Source organism: Bremia lactucae, linkage group LG1 (assembly GCF_004359215.1).
Source record: "Bremia lactucae strain SF5 linkage group LG1, whole genome shotgun sequence".
NCBI lineage: Eukaryota > Oomycota > Peronosporomycetes > Peronosporales > Peronosporaceae > Bremia > Bremia lactucae.
Genome location: NC_090610.1, coordinates 8,276,274 through 8,292,928, shown reverse-complemented (window position 1 = coordinate 8,292,928; position 16,655 = coordinate 8,276,274). Strand labels below are relative to the sequence as shown.

The 16,655-nt window shown below is 44.5% G+C and overlaps 2 protein-coding genes across 2 annotated transcripts; one reads left to right on the top strand and one right to left on the bottom strand.

Moving 5' to 3' along the window:
* Positions 1 to 1,277: 1,277 nt before the first annotated feature.
* Positions 1,278 to 1,520, top strand: CCR75_004243 (uncharacterized protein; the record flags this gene model as incomplete). Its single annotated transcript, XM_067962330.1, has 1 exon — positions 1,278 to 1,520. One exon carries the CDS (start codon positions 1,278 to 1,280, stop codon positions 1,518 to 1,520), a length of 243 nt encoding a protein of 80 aa, XP_067820221.1.
* Positions 1,521 to 2,011: 491 nt separating this feature from the next.
* CCR75_004244 (uncharacterized protein) lies at positions 2,012 to 2,292 on the bottom strand (the record flags this gene model as incomplete). The annotated part of the gene is given in 3 exon segments (XM_067962331.1): positions 2,012 to 2,098; positions 2,111 to 2,199; positions 2,262 to 2,292. The coding sequence occupies 3 exon segments, from the start codon at positions 2,290 to 2,292 to the stop codon at positions 2,012 to 2,014; spliced, it is 207 nt and encodes a 68-aa protein (XP_067820218.1).
* Positions 2,293 to 16,655: the final 14,363 nt, after the last annotated feature.

The following is a 16,655-nucleotide window of genomic DNA, read 5'->3' as shown; positions in this document are numbered from 1 at the left end:
CAGCAACAAAACAACTTCCAGACATTATTTTAATCCAAAGATGATAAGCATTACAAGCAGCTGAAAAATCCACTTGAGGAGTCAAATGTTACGATCACAAAAACTGCAAAAAGCTGCAGCCCGTCGAGGCAACCATCAGCAGAGGCAAGCCTCGTTCCACAAATTATTGCGTCACTTGATGATGCGCTTTAACCAAAATTATGTCGAGAAAGCGAACGCAGTGGCTTCGCAAATGTGAGGATGTAAAAGTTAGAGCCAATCGACCATTTAATTTATAACGAGCTCAAGATTGTTCTCATATGCTTCTCCTCGGATGTCTAATAACCGCGAACTTATACTTGCGCGTCCTTTACACTGACCGAAATTGCTTTCGTGTTGTGTCAGTAGATTTTTGCTATCTGGCGGCTCAACACCACAAGTTGAGCGTCGCTTTCAGCTTGATCAGCACATCTCGGAAGGACATCCTGTAAGACATAACATCATGTATTGGTGCAGTTAGTGCAATGTTTCAAACAGAGCTGAACGAGTGGAATAAGTTCATTGAAAGGAAATTGGCCAAAAGGTTGGACGAGGTGCGAGCATTGCCTTGATAAAGTTGCCTGGCTTCATCGCTTCATCTTATTTTTAGCAAAAGTTGACTTAGATAATTTAACGCCGCCCACCTTCTTTCTGTAGGCGGGCACGTCGTAATGCGGCCACGCTCTACTTAGGCACACCCTAGCACAGCGAGGAAGCGCTTAAACCTGCTTCTCTTGTGTGCAGTGAGGTAGTTGTGGTGGGCGCGTATAGCGACCTCACCCAACACACTAATAACTCTGGTTAAGTGTCGTCACGGGAGCGGTAATCCGTCTCCTCGTGCGCACTTACCAAGTAGGAAGTAGTTTTCAGACTGATTTATATTTAATAGAATTAAATACAAATACCTATTTTTACCAATTAAAATGTTATCTCTATAGATATCATTTAATATGTATTGCGAGCGTCTCTTTATAGATACCTCGCGTAACGGATGACGCTGGGCGTCATCCCTCCTAATGTGAATGCACCCAAGTGCATCACATCCACAAGGATTGGTCACAAATGTGCACCACATCCGAGTGTTGGGTCTATTTAATATTATTTAGTAATTGACCATCTCCTTAAGTACACCAAATGTACTTAACGGGGACTGTGTAACATTAGGGCAACTTTAGGCCGTTGCAGTCGTTATCATGTAAATGGCCAGGATCGTGATCTTGTTCATCTGCTGCCAAAGGCTCAAATCGCGAGATTGAAAGATGGCCATATCGCGTCGCAAAATTCTGCCAACGGCACATAATCCAACAGATCGCCGATGGGTGCTGAGGCAGGCTTCTTTCCCAGACCCACTGCTCCAGACGTCGACGATTCTTAAGCATGAAAAAAGGTTGCATTCGAAACACGCCCAGGGATTCTTTTTCCTTGAGCACGGGTCCTGCCTCTCCAAGATAAGGTTGTTCTGCTGCCGCAAATGCACGGAAAAGGCGTGGGCCGTCTTGTAGAACGCGCCGTTGTCCATTTCGTTCGAAGCGGCCTAAATCACGATATCTCTCATGTGAGGTGCGCACTAGATACGCATTAACTTATGCGTCACCATTCCGTCCAGACCAGCGACAACTCCGTTTTACCACCCGGTATTTGTCATTTTGCCGTCGGTAGTAATTGCTATCACCTTGTCCCGCCACGGCTTACACACATTTGTCCAACAACGTATTAATGAGATTTACGGTGTTCTCGGCGGTGCGCCGAAAAAAAAACGGCACGATAACTAGATGCAGATGTATACATTGCCGTTGACGCAATATTGGAAAAAAGTCGAAGAATGGTATTCCGTTGTGCGTTTAACTGTCGCAGGCCAACGTAACCGACCAAACAGTTAGGTTGCTTAGGATCGCTTTTCATCTGCTGTAGGATGATAGCCGACAAGCACACGCACGAATTGACCGACCATGTGGTCGTTCAGACCAGAGAATTTCGGATTCTTCGACGCATCTCAGTGTTGCTTGGTGATGGATGCCGTCTGACGGAAAGATAGGCCCTTCGCCGTGCGCTCAAGCGCCTGGTCAAACCGGTACGGGTTCTAAATTTTGACCAGGTGCAACCCTTCCAAATCCTTGTCAAACAATTCTAGCTTGTTTGCTTTGGTGATCGGCTCGCCGTCCCCCTCCTCGTCATCCACGGCTACGCAGAATAGACAACCAATAATGTTCTTCACGATCGGCGCATCAATTTATATTTCAGACGCGTAAATGCCTTGTCAAAGTATCCGTCCATTGTGTTCTTCGACTTGCAGTCGAAATATAGCTTCTTGACGGAACTTGGCAAGGCTTGGTACTCTTGCCATACAGTAGCGCGTTGTTTCTAAAAGATGCGTCCGGTTATTCTCCTTTCGAAGCGGTGGTTGGTATAAGCGAACATCCTCCGTTCGTTAGCGCTTTGTGATGATAGTCGTCTCTTCACGCCTAATAACGGCACAAAAGTCGCGCAGAAAGAAAAGTTTAAATCGCGTGCAGCGACCGACAATCGAAACAGAACGAGGTGCGCCATCTGAAATGGCGTCTTGCGCGCTGACATTCCGTATTATATTGGCTAAAAGAAGGCAGTTATGTGCATTAGGCACATAACATTTTGGTGCTAAGCCCTCATTATCCGGCAACTATTGTTCAAAGAGTAAATACCTTAGTAAGGCTGTAACTCTTAGAGATCGCGACGCAAGCCTAGAGACGCAAATGCTTTTAAATCAAATAGGGAACTTAATTTTATTTATGATTGAAGTAAAATGCCTTACCTTAATTATCCCGATATAAATTCGGCTACCAGATCTCTATCTGGTGAATGACGCGTGTATAACCATCATTTATATGACATTGACAATTCTACCTGTTTTAATAAGCATTATATATTAAACCTTATGTATTTCACACCACATTAATCGCTAAGTGTACCCGAGCTCTGCTACTCGAGTTGCAAAATTCAAAGTGATTTTGACACAATATATAACCCAAGCGTACATGTACCGCACCACTTAATGAAGCACATCCCAGCATTCGTTTGGAACGGGCACCTTTTGCTTTTTGGCTACTAGCTCGTTACACTGGTAATAGTGTAGGTTAGGTGCCTTTGAATACTTCACGTACAGGACGTGTAGAGAAAGATTATAAATTGCTTAGCGTGGCTTCGCAACAATAGGTAAATACTAAAAATTGAATAGGACAGAGGCAGTAAAACTAGCTCTGACTTAAGTATAAGATATATACAACTATGTATAGTGACTCATTGCTTACCGCCTATTCGCGCTTGTAGCAGCGATTCGTGGGTTTGATTTAATTACCTATACTAATAAATTAGCAGTACTTTCAAGTAACTGCTACAATATTTTTTAATGCGATAATATTCGTTATTTTTCCACTTATATGAAATGTAGTTATGTAGCGGGCTACCCCATTACATGATCCCCAGTCGCTTTTGTGACTGTCATTATCTAACAGGGAGGATAACGTTGGGTCTCTCTGCAAAAGGGAGCACTTGTTAATTCTCATAGCACTTCAACTCTGATTTAGCAGTGCGATGTGCATTCAAGGATACAAACCTAGTAGCTGCACGGGTACGTGCAGCTGCTAAGTAACCAAATGCAGCAGACGTAGTCGTCTGCTACAAGCGACAGATAGCTTGCAACTTAGTTGGCAGATGCACGTGGTGAGTCGGATGAAACTTCCGACTCATCCAATAAAGAATTATTCGACAAGATAGTCGCTTCGTCCGACACATATGATGATGAGTCATCTTGTAATGCTAGTGATGTTATCGCGCATCACCAGGAAAGAGTGATCATTATGATCACGACGAAAGAAATGATAGCTTGCCTGTTAGCATCAGTCAAGAGAAGAGGGACCGCAAGACGTTGCGTGCCCCTCATCAGAAAAAGCTTTGGTTGACCGCAAAGACAACTTAACTCGTTGGTTTGAAGAGACCAATGATCGCTATAAAATTTCGTTATTTGGCTCATCAAGGCTTCCCAGCTCTAATGAGGCCGCTTGCGAGTTCACGATCGATGACTTATTTTTCGACATCGATGGTACTGTTGAATGCGTGCAAAGATGTCCATCCCTGGTTTCAAGCCTAGGATGCTGTGCAAAGTTTGACAACTTTGCACAGATGTACAGAGCGTCGACTGCGAGGCCTGGCTTTGCTGATTCTGTACAAAAGCATTCCAGGTTAGACAAACTGATTATGGTACGAAACCGGTTCAAAAAAAGGTCGTCGTTCCACGCTTTATGCACCGTTTTCGAGAGTGGCAGGGCTGCTTGCCTCTTACCATGACACTGCGGCGTCAAGGACGTCATTCATGCGTTATAATAGGCGTACTCCCTTAATGTTTTCGTAGGAGATGCACGAAAGTATTGATAAATTGCAATATAATTACGAGCGTGCCAAGCGCTCTTTTCCGATGGTTTTTGTGGACCATTGGGTGGGTTTCGTAACACTGATCTATGAGGCCCGAAGCATCAATTTATAAGTGGGGATAGCGAGGCTCCAAATTATCATGCGAGGGTGCGAAACCACGAGAGAGAACGAGGTAGCTCGTTCGAACCCCAATCACATCACGTGGTTTAAGAAGCACTCCACAAAAAAGCGCTTAACACAATGTTAGTCTATCAATGGATTAGGATCGTCCGCGAGTTGCAAGAAGACGTAGAACATGGGCGTGACGCTAGACTTACGCGTAACGTTTTTAGTTAAACGCCTTTGCGTTGATTGGTCGGATGACCGAGCAGAGCTTGCGTTTGCCCGGTTGGCATAGAACGAGCGCTTCAAGCCCTTCACAACGAGCTGGCGACAGCTCGTCAAAAAATTGCATCCCTGTAAGATTAGTGCAATATCGAAGCCGGGAGCGCAAGTCTCTTGTTGGTGTTTTAGAATGCGGGGAACGTATTAATTACGGAAGAAGTTGTGTGTTGGCAGCAAAAGCGAAGGGATCGAAATGTAAAGCGTAGGATGCGCGCGCATCCACGAGGCAGCTCATTTTTGAATGCGTTGTTTTAGCGGTGCCAGACACAAAACGGGCCGATATAGTTGAATAGTAGTTTGCTACTGCCCGCATTCATCCCTTAATGTTTAGGTAGAATTTTGTAGACATGTTAAGCTTATGAAAGAACATTCGCTCTTTCATTTTTGTCAGCGTTTGTTCCTTCGGCCCACCCTGTCAGCGATGGAGTTCTGCACGCAATAAACCAGTGTTTTTTGAGACAACGGGATCCACCTCCTGACTCGTTTTTTTTCTTATCCTAGTGCGCCTAACGCGCACTGCAGATATATCATTGAAAAAAACATTCTCCTTTTTAGTGTAAACGCCAAAACTCTCACTGCCCATGTCATGGGCGATGCTGAATTTAGTAGCATCGTCATCTCATCAAAGCCAGCAATAGCCATATTGCCATTGCTGAGTTTCTCTCCTTCGATACTGATTACGTCAGCATCGGTATCCTTCGCAGGAGCTGATGAATTAATGCGTTTTGAGCAAGAACTATACCGATCTTTGTTTGAGCGAGCCCCTGTCCCTTGAGCCAGAGTTACACACTAACAAGGGTATGAGTGGATGGTGTAAGCCGTTCACGAAGAAAGCTGTATACTTTGTTGACGCATGCACCGAATTCAGCCATCGCTAAGAGCTCACTTCAACTTGAAAAGAGCGAATATTTCCTCGAAGTATCTCTTCGAGGATACAATCTGTACAAATTGTCTGGCCATTTGTTTTAGGATGGTCAGGTGTTGAATCTCGCGGTGTCCAAGTGAATAGAACGTGGATTACCAAACTTTGACTGAAACCAAGGATATCGATCCGAAACTAGTTCACTGGGTAACCCATAGAGTTGAAGTATCGTGTCGATAAAGACACGAGCACAGCCTTCGACTGTAAACGACTCCGGGACTGCAACTAGATGGACCATCTTGCTGAATCGTTCTGCAACACAAGTAAGACCAACGCATTCTGGGAAATCCAAAGACGAAGACAATTACAGCCAGCTCTCTGCCGGAACAGGCAGAGTGCGCAGTCGTTAGAAGACTCGCATAAAATTAATCATATTAGTGAAATAAGATATATGTAACGGGATAATTCGTTGCATAATTTAGTATTTAGAGTGCCCCCCTAACTCCCTCGAACTGTGGTTGCAAAACCATAGCGAGAGCCTCTAGCATCGACCCTCCAATCAATCTATGATCTTTGCACTGCCTCTTATAGACAAGCGTTCTTCTTTGGATGCTACCCTCTGAGCAAGTATCTTTTTTCCGAAACACTTAATTTATTTGAGTGGTGGACTTTTGGCGCTGCGTGAGCTTGTGCACAGCCGCCAAAAACCAATTACACAGTGGCACGCTGAGATCTAGGGCAGTCGTACTAACGACCGCACCTCAAGAGAGGCCGTCGCACTCACTCGTAGTATATCCTCACGCTTGAACGGTTCAACATATTCATCAGATGGCCATCTGATGATAAAGAGGTAGGCATCGTAACGAATCGATGCTGCCAATATCTGCATGGCTGATACTTATTGAGCCATGGTATTTCCAGAATGACCCCAAAATTGTCATCCAAATCCAGTACATGACATTATCATCGAACTGTTTATATTCTACAGTGTATTGGATTTCAGCAACACGTTTTCTAATCGTTGCAAATGCACCCGTTGCAAGGCGAACTGCCATCCTCGTAAGAGGTATATCGCGCTCAACGAACTTGAGCATACGTCCTTTAGCGAATGGCGTCGGAAAGAATTGTTCGAAGCCTCATTTAATCGACTAGGGCGCGAAGTAACAAATCCTTTGTTACTTCGATTTGCAAGGTGATGAGGATATAATTATCACAGAAGCAATGACACACGGTTAGTATGTGATGGAGCAACTGTCGTTTCATTAGGCCTAGGGATTTTCTTGACGTTGCTGGATCATCAGGCTGCGCCGCTTCTACTGACTCCGAACGCTTTTTTTGCGGTCCGCCTCATCGTTGCGCTTCCGCAACAGGGTTATCTTCGTCTTACGCAATTCATAGCGGGAGTTCGACCACTTCGCTCAGTGCTACTTGGCGAACACTACACTCTAGGTCTGTTTCAGTACATGCTAACCTACACTGGTAATTGGGCAGGTAAGGGGCCTCCGGATACTTCACGTACACAACGTGTACATAACGTTTATAAGTTGCTAAGCGTGGCTTTGCAACAAAAGGTGAATTCTAACGAATGCTTAGTTAAGGGAAAAGTGAAATTGTGCTTATTTATGTCCTTCGCACTAATTTCTTCTAGTTCTGACTTCAATATGTTATACTACCAATAAAAGTGACTCGTTTCTCACCGCTCATTCGCGCGCCTAGCAGCGATTGGTGGGGTTGATATAGTGGCCTGCCTATATCGATGCATTAGCAGAGCTTTCACGTTATTTGTTGGCGGGCGCTTCGAAAGCGACCTCGCACTACTACGCACACACCTTAAAGCACAGCAAGGAAGCGGAGTGACCGTCTTCTTTTACTTGCAGTGAGGTAGTTGGTGGGCGTCTAACGCGAGCTCACCCAACGAATTTGTACCTTTTGACAGGTGACGTAACGGAAGCGGCAGCCCGTCTTCTCCTGCGCACTGTTTACTAGGAAGTAAGTTCACGACTCATTAATTTAAAAAAGAATTGATATAATTTTTTTTTACCCAATCATTATAGATGCTGTCTCTGTAAATGTGCATTGCTACATGGCGAGTGTAACGAGGTGTCCCTTTACATAAGTATTATTTCCTATAAAAGAAATATTACTAATTATTTCCTTTAAGAACAATAATACTAATTATTTCTAAAAGAGAAATATTACTAATTATTTCTTATAAGAGAAATAATACTAATTATTTCTTTAGGAGAAATAATACTCATTATTTTCTTTAGGAGATATGATACTAATTATTTGCTTTAGGAGAAATTATACTAGTTGTTTCCTTTAGGAGAAATAATACTAATTATTTCTTATAGGAGGAAATAAACAAAAGAAGTACGAATTTATTACCTTAATTCATTTTGACTTCATAGTTCCAATAATACCAAATTGGTATTATTGATGCAACAAGCATTAGCTCTATTGATTGGTTGATTTAGTCTAAGTTTCAAGAGACGAGCGTGCGGTGCGCAAGGAGGCGCCATACTTAGTTAAATATTACTAATTTAAGTTCAGTAAAAGATAGAAGATCGTTACGTAGGAAACTAAATAATAAATAGTTTCACTTTTCCTGATTCTAATCCTTTGAGTTTACCTTGGGTAGCTTAAGACCCTTAGCTACTTAGAAACCTTCCTCTGTACCCCTGTGTACATGAAGGCACCTAACTTCACTATAAGTATAAGATCAACTAGTACTTGCCAGTACTAGTGAATGGTGCACTTTACATCTAGAAGCTTTTTGTAGTCCTTTTATCGACCTACGCACGTTCCATCCAATATGGATGAAGAAGGAGGGAACTTTCCAGCCCCTCAAGAAGGTTATCATGCCACGCGTGAAGGATTTTCCCATTTGAGTGATCTTGAATGAAGGGCGATCGAACGAATGAGTTCGGTCGTAGGCGGGCCAGCCTATGGCGCCATGCTGTACATTGTATGTAGAGATGAACAGCATGCGACCATAGCTGAATTAATTTAACACGAACTCGACGAAGCCTAAGAGAAAGTAACCTTGCTTCACCAGCATGGCTCTCAAGACGCGGAGGTGTTGAGGTACAGGGTGCTCAGCAGTTGGATTTGTTATGACAGCAGCATGATACGCTGCTAATAGGCAGACACTTCCGCGTCGACACGAAAGCTTAAAGGTAGAAATTTCTAAGCTTAAGGCAGTCAAAGGCGACTCCCTTTTGAGATGGTTCGTCGAGTCAGACGACGCCATAGAATCTCGTCGTATCAGTGATGATGCGACGAAAGTGAAATTTGGCAGGTCCAACTTAGTCGGACGTGCCAAATCTTGGGTATTGGGGCTCAAGCTACACGACCCTTCAATCTTGGGTCGTATGATGTCCTTAAGATCCGGCTTCGACAAACCACTGTGCCGCCACCTGCCAAATTCATAGCTCGAGCCGAGCTCCTGGATTAAGAAGGGCAAGAGTGACATTCACGCTTATGCCCAACATGCACGATACCTGGTCAGTTGTATCGTTGGTCATTTAATTGATGAACAAACACAGGTAACTGTGATTTAGAAAGGTCTTGCAGACGGACCTGTTAAGACCCACCTGTTCGGGCTAGAATAATGGTCGCTTGACCAAGCGATCTCTATAGCAGAACAGGAGGACTATCGCCTGAAACAAGCTTTCGGTCACTCGGGTGCATATCTTCCACCGAGACGACAAGAAAACGGAGGTCCAGAACCCATGGATCTCTCGTATGTAGAGAGCGAGAAACCTCGCTCTTCAATATACAAACGGGTACAAAAACGTAATCGTTGCAAAAAAATGGGCCACAACACATATGTGTGTAGTGCTCTACGGCCAGTGCCTAGAAGCACTAAGCGAAAAGACCGACCTCTCGCTAGGAACAGCGGAGGACGCGGATCCGATGCTGTTGCAAAATTGCATCGGCAAGGCGAATCGTCAAAAAAAATGGTCGGGGTCAGTAGGTGCGGAGCACCCTGCTGATCCAGCAACGTCAAAAGAATTTGCAGGTCTTTTAGCGAAAGTTGCTCCTTACACACAAACATTTCGTGTAACTACCCTAGGGGATGAGGTTACCTCATCACCCTCAAATAAAGTGTCAAATAAGTTGCCACTTAAGTCCCTAGTCGATTGTGGGGCGCCGAGTAACTTTATTAGACGCCAATCGCTAGAAGATCGCAGACTCAAATTTATTGAGCTCGATATCTTTCTACGAGGTTCACAGTGCGCCTAACAACATGCGCATCTATAACGTTTAAGAAACGTGCAGTTGGTATCCAATACACGTTGAAGGGATTATGATTCCATCGTAAATTTGGATGACAAATTTGATGTCATCCTTAGATTACCATGGCTCAGAATGTACGAGCCATGTATAAATTGGCAGCATCAAGCCGTGACGATGCCTGCCTCTCGTTCATTTGATGGCTATCGGATGAATGTCTTGGAGCATCCACAAGCGTGTGGATGTCCTACGAATGAGTGCGATGGTCTTACTTGTGGTTCGGTCGGTTGCATGACTGCACAAGGCCTTAGCGTGACAACCCAACACATTGTGGAGTTTGATACCGACGGCTGTGCACAACACAGGCAGTGTCGAAGGTCCACCATTGTGATGTGGACATAGTTACCGGCTGTGCATAAGCCCAGGCAGCGTCGACGTTCGACCACTCAAATAATTTGAGTGGTACGAAAGAAGGAGGCTAGATAAGCAACATTCAAGAAATTTTGAAACGCCCGTCATAAGAGACAGTGTGAAAGTCCTTGATCGACTGGAGAGTTGATCGTAGAGGATCTCGCTGTAGCAGCGCAACCACAGCTAGAAGCAGTTGGGGTATTCTTCAAATAAGTCATGTGGGAATAAGTCCCCGGAAATCTGTGGTGAAATTTTCCTAGGTACCTTTAGAAATAAGTCCCAACGAAGAAACTGAGACAATTAATGTCTGAGTAAACAATGGATCAAGTGCAGGCGCTTATACACTTGATCGGAAATCTGTCGTGAAATTTTCCCAGGTACCTTTAGAAATAAGTTCCAACGAAGAAGCTGGGACAATTTATGTCTGAGTAAACAATGGATCAAGTGCAGGCGCTTATACACTTGATCTATTAGCGCCTCCGAAGTTAGCTTCGGGGATAACTCAATTGCCAACGCAAGAACCGAAACTGACCTTGCGTCATCTGCGTAGTGGAAAGATAAGAATATTTGCGTACTTGTCACAGATGATACTACGCGGCCGATATTCGGTCGGCAATAGTATTTTCTGAGAACGGACGGATTATCTTAAGCTTAATGATGGACGAAAGCGTCCTAGATGAGAAGACTCGGATTAAACGTTTTGCGTCTTAATCCTGGGAGTCTTTGTAGGCACACCCTCTATAAAAAGAAGTAATAGAGTTTAAGGATGTCTTCCTGAATCATTACCTTGCGAATTGCCTAAGGACCAAGGCACTCGATACGAAATCGACCTAATCCCAGGTCACAAATACTGTGTCATGAAGCAATGGCAATGCCTCGTGAACACGAAATAGCTATCGTCAAATTCTTTGCCGAACGCTTAGCAGCGGGCCATGTGATGGGATCAGCTTCCCCACACAGCGCTCCGGCCTTTATAGTGCGTAAAGCAACAGGAGGATGGCGGATAGTGCATGCATTCAATAAAGTAAACGCTGCAACTGTATCAGCTTAAACGCCGATACCACGAAAAGACGTTATCATTGATGGTATGTCAAAGATTACTATCTTTTGTCAATTGATCTGATGAATGGATTCTATCATATCCTTATGCGTTAATAAGATATTTCGTTCACAGTAGTAAGCATCACAAGCGGAATGTTATAGGAGTGGTTAGTTATGACACAGGGACTTAGTAATGCGCCTGCGACATTCAGCAGATGTGTAACCAATGTTAAGATCGGTGCGGGATTTCGCACCGAGTTATTTTGACGATGTCTTTGTTCATAATAGAGCCATGAATGGAAAGCCGGACGTTAAGTGTATCATACCCACGTCCGAAAGGTTCTAACACTTAAGCATAAGCACAAGTTGTTTGCAAATCTCAAGAAGTGTATATTCGCTTCAAGCGAAATACCACTTCTTGGGTGCATCGTGGGTGACAACACGGTGTACGCTCGGATTTAGAAAAGATCAAAGCGATCACCGATTGGCCTGCGCCAGTCGATGTAAATGAACTTAGAATGTTCCTCGGTTCTGCGGCGTACCTGCACAAGTACTCACGCAACTATGCCGAAATGACAGTACATTTTTCTTCTTTGTTGAAGGGAAATGTTAATTGGTCATGAAACGCTGATTGTCAGCTTCCTTCGAGGGTGTTAAGATAAGCTTGATGCAACTGCCAATCCTGGTAATTGATGGCAAAGACCGACCTTTTCATGTGGGCTGTGACGCCAGCGATTTTGCAATCGGCTGTTCGTTAATGCAATTTGACACTGGCGGCGCAGAGCGCGTCGTCAGTTATTAATCGCGTCAGCTTCAACCAGCTGAACCCAAATATCCAGTGCAGGATAAGGAACTTCTTGCCATGAAACACGCACTGGCTAAGTTTAGGGTCTATCGTGGTAGATAGACGCTTCATTGTTTATACGGATATGCGTCTTTACGCACGGCCGCAAAACAATCCGCACCTCTCGCAAAGAATAACAAGATGGTTGTCTTTCTTCGCGGAGTATAACTTTTCCGTGGAGTATAAATTAAGGCGACTTAATGTCGACGCTTATGCCCTATCACGCCGGCATTATTTTGCACCGGCTGCGCAAAACGACAGTGAGATAAACCCACTGTTGCCACTATCAACATTGAGCATATGGCCACTGTTGCAACAATAAGTATTCCGCCGTCAACATTACTTGACAACGTTAGAAGAGCTTATCAAGAAGATAAGGCTCTTAAAGGGTCGATGAAATACCTTAGAAATCCATCCCAACAATCTTTAAAAGGATTGTCGAAATTGTATCGATCCTCAACAGATTGCACGCAATGATTTAGTGTGTTTTACAGCCGATGCTGGCGACACACCTCGTGTTGTCATTCCAACCCATAATTATTTGCAATTACACATCATCTATAAGTACCATGACGCACCAATAAGTGACCATCGTGGACGTGAGAGGACTTATCTTACGATAAGCCGCGACTTCTAAGGTAGTAATAAAATACTGCCCAGGTATATCGGCCCGTTTCGCTAACTACATTGCCAAGGCAATGCGTACACAATCGATCTGGCTCGTAGAATGCGTACACATCCTACGTTTTATGTTGGGCGTCCCCGCCCGTACCATCAGTACCAGGCTATTTCCGATTCCGGATTCCACCGGGACGGTCAAGGGCATCCGCCAAAGCCTGATGGTTAAAGCCAAACCCTTATTGTCTCGATACAGGGTCTGATTCTCTTGAACCAAACGATCCAATTTTTCCTCCAAGGAAGCGATCTTTTGAAGAGCTGTCAACAGCTCGTTTTGAAGGGACCGATGTGTCCTTTCGTTCGCCAGTTGAACAGTTGCAACTTGCGCACAATTTATCAACTGCCACGAAACGCATTATCGACCGTCATCGCTAACTCGCGACGACGGGATCGCTCGTGATCAAGATCCTCCCTAAAATAATAAGGGGTGTAATCTATATTCTGATGTTATTTCGGGCTCGTCAAACGAAACGAAACCGTATTTTCCTTCCCTCCACATCCATTGATGGGTTCAGATGGTGCGAAGAGCTTTCTTGTTGGGAGTTTCTTGAACCACCGTGAGACAAAGGGGGTTCGAACGAGTTACTCATTTGCTGGCGAGGGTATCCACCCTCGCATGATAGTTAAGAACCTCGTTTTCAACTGATGTTGGACGTTCCGGCTCTCATCTTGCAGTACGACGAGACCCATCCTCCTCAGCAGATGATTTATCGGAGAAATAGCGCTTCCCGCGCTCGTGTAAGGATTGAAGGTATTAAATCCCTTCACGCATCTCGAAAGAGATGAGAGTCCTCCAATGGGGATCTTTGAGGAAATATGCTTCCTTAGGGGCATGACCCACACCCTTAACACAGCATGGGCATGAGCCCCCCCCCGCGAGAGGCAAGGATTACCTGCCTCTCTAGACAAAAGGTGCAACTATAGTGTCCACCGCCTACGGTCCGCTTCTCGAACCGTTCGCGGAACGCATTTAGCTTTACAAGCCAGACCTCACGGCCAATGTTTTGTACATTCTGTACAAAGGCTGTCCAAGCTTGGAAAATATGTTTGACATCCTTTGCCCATTTGGAAGAGTACCATCGATGCCGGAAAAAGGCATCAAGAAGAATTCCGTCTCATCCTCACCAGGCTTGTGAAGCCTGGATGAGTCGAATAGCGGAATATGATATCGATCGTTGGTCGTACCGGACCAACGAATCAGGTTATCCTTACAGGATTGCATCAATTATACCAATTTGGTATTATTGGAACCATGTAAGTCAAAATTAATTAAGATAAAATTTTGTACTTCCTCTTCTACTTTCTCCTAAAGGAAATAATTAGAACTATATCTCTTATAGGAAATAATACCTACGTAAGGGGAAACCCCGTTATATCACCCCCTTAACCAACAGTCACTATAGTGACCGATGTAGGGTGACAGAAAATATTTTTTTTGTGTTTCCCTGTAATTTGCATTAATGGTGGTTTAAATTAAAATACCGATTTTATTTGCACAATTGATTGTGATCAAAATACTGATATTTTATGCATCATTGTAATTGACGAAAATCAAGATGGCGACGAAAACGTCTGTGTGCGTGGGCCGAGAGGCCGCTAAGCTGGCAGCTGCACGGATCAGTGTAGCTGTCAGTAAGGTAAATGTTTCAGTAGACGCTGATGGCGGCGAATATGTCACCTAGGTTTCTAAAGAGCTAAGTGTAACGGGACACTACGACTTGTACTGCTTCAATAAAAGTCCACTTCGCACTGCTTCAGTTGCGAGTGGTGCCCTGCGTTATTTCACGTACACTGTACGTGCAGAGGAAGACTTCTCTAAGGCAATTAGCTTAAAAGGGTAAAATGAAAACTGTATTAAATAAAATTAAGTGTCTCTTTTGTATCATTGTAAATGCTAACTTATAATCTAATACTAAACATGTAAATCCTATCTTATCTGTATCTCTCTTTGTTTATCTCTACAGCTGATTAGTCTGCGGAATAAATAGATATAATGGTCTATACCTATTTATGGATAATAGTTCTGAACATTACTATTAAAGTAATATCCTCCAAATATTATCTGTCTTTTAGATAATATATTAATTAACAACTTTTTAAGTGTTAATTTCATGTAACGATACACCCCGTTGCATCACCCCCCCCCTTTTAACGACAATCACTCTGACTGTCATTGAATGGAGTGGTCACTATGTGACCACTAATTTTTTAAAATGATGTTGATTGGTCAGAACCATCATTTTAAATTCCATCGCATGAAGAATCAACTCATGCGGGGTGTCGATAGTGCTGCGCCTTCGGCTGCGATTCGTGCAGCCGCGGGTGACGCCCTGCTATCTCATGCGGCAGACGGAACGTCTGCAGTAGTATCTTTCACTCGCACAACACTAAATGCTGCGAGTGCACGTGGCGATTCACTACGTGAATACGACTTCTCTTCGGAGGTCGACTGCGAATGCGAGTCGGACGAAATGGCCGACTCGGGGAGAATGGAACAGTTGCCTGATAGACGTTAGGCGGCTGACTATGAGCCTTCGAATAAGAGGGCTCATTCTGATGGACGAGTTAATAGTCTATTTGGATCCGACGATGAGGATGATCCCTCATCGCCCGTTCCGTCTTCCGTACGGTCACCTGTACGTGTTTCTGTGCAAGGTGATGACGATGGCGTATGCCATCGTAAGAAAAGTTCTTGTGGTTCCCTGCTTCAGTGGGTCCCATGCAGGGGAATCAAGACACTAAAATGTCTCATCTCGCCCCTGAAAACAAGCCGTGGCTTTTACCAGAGCGGCTAATTTTTTTTAATAGCTTGTGTGGAGAAACTACTCCTCACAATAAATATCCTTTATTTATTGCGACAAAGCTACATGGCCTTGATCCCAGTGCGAAGAACTTTCGCGCTGAGGAAAATTTTTATCTCGATGCTCTTCTTTAGCGTCGATGGTTTACTGGCAACAATAAGCAAGACAAAGTCTCGCTTATGCAAGCCTGGAGCGCGTTCATTCGCAATGTTAAAGTTATTGGACGCGAGGCCTGGCTTCAAAAACTTAACGCGAATCGCGTTCAATTTGAGAAAAAAAAATGAACTAACCGGTGCAAAGTATAAATTGCATCGGTTGTCACGTGAGGCTGGGCTTCCATGCCTCACGTGGGGTGATCCTTGTGCGTGTTGTATTGACAACTCGAAGAGGGTAAAAGGGAATGCCTATTCTTTTTCTTCGCCCTGGGGAAGGGCTCGCATCCCTATTGAGATGCGTGACGCGATTGACGTTTTGCAATCGATTTACATGCGCCAAGGGCGCGTGTTTTCCGATGGGCCTTCTGAACCATCGGGTGGGTCCCGTCATTCTAACGGACGAGACCCTCAACGTCAGCAACCAGCTGAGAACGAGGCTCCCAGCTTTCATGTGAAGGTGGATAGCCACGCCAGCGACAAAGTTAATTGTTTCGCTGCCCCTTCACATCACGGTGGTTCTGGATACGTTCCTCAAGGAAACGTTGATCACCGTGGAAATCCACCAATGGTTGTGGTGGAGGAAGGAAAATTAGATCCGAACCGTGTGTCGGATGTAATGTCGAGAATCAACAAAATCGATCACTTCCTCCATGATTTGGAGGAGGGACTTGACCACGAGCGCGACAAGCGTGGCTCGTTGGAGCAGACGGTGCAGACTCACCATATCAAGCGGTTGGAAGACCATTCAGAGAGTGCGTACTCCATGTTGGAGTACGAAAGGAAATATCATGCTGTTCGCGATGAGCTCTCGTCAGCTC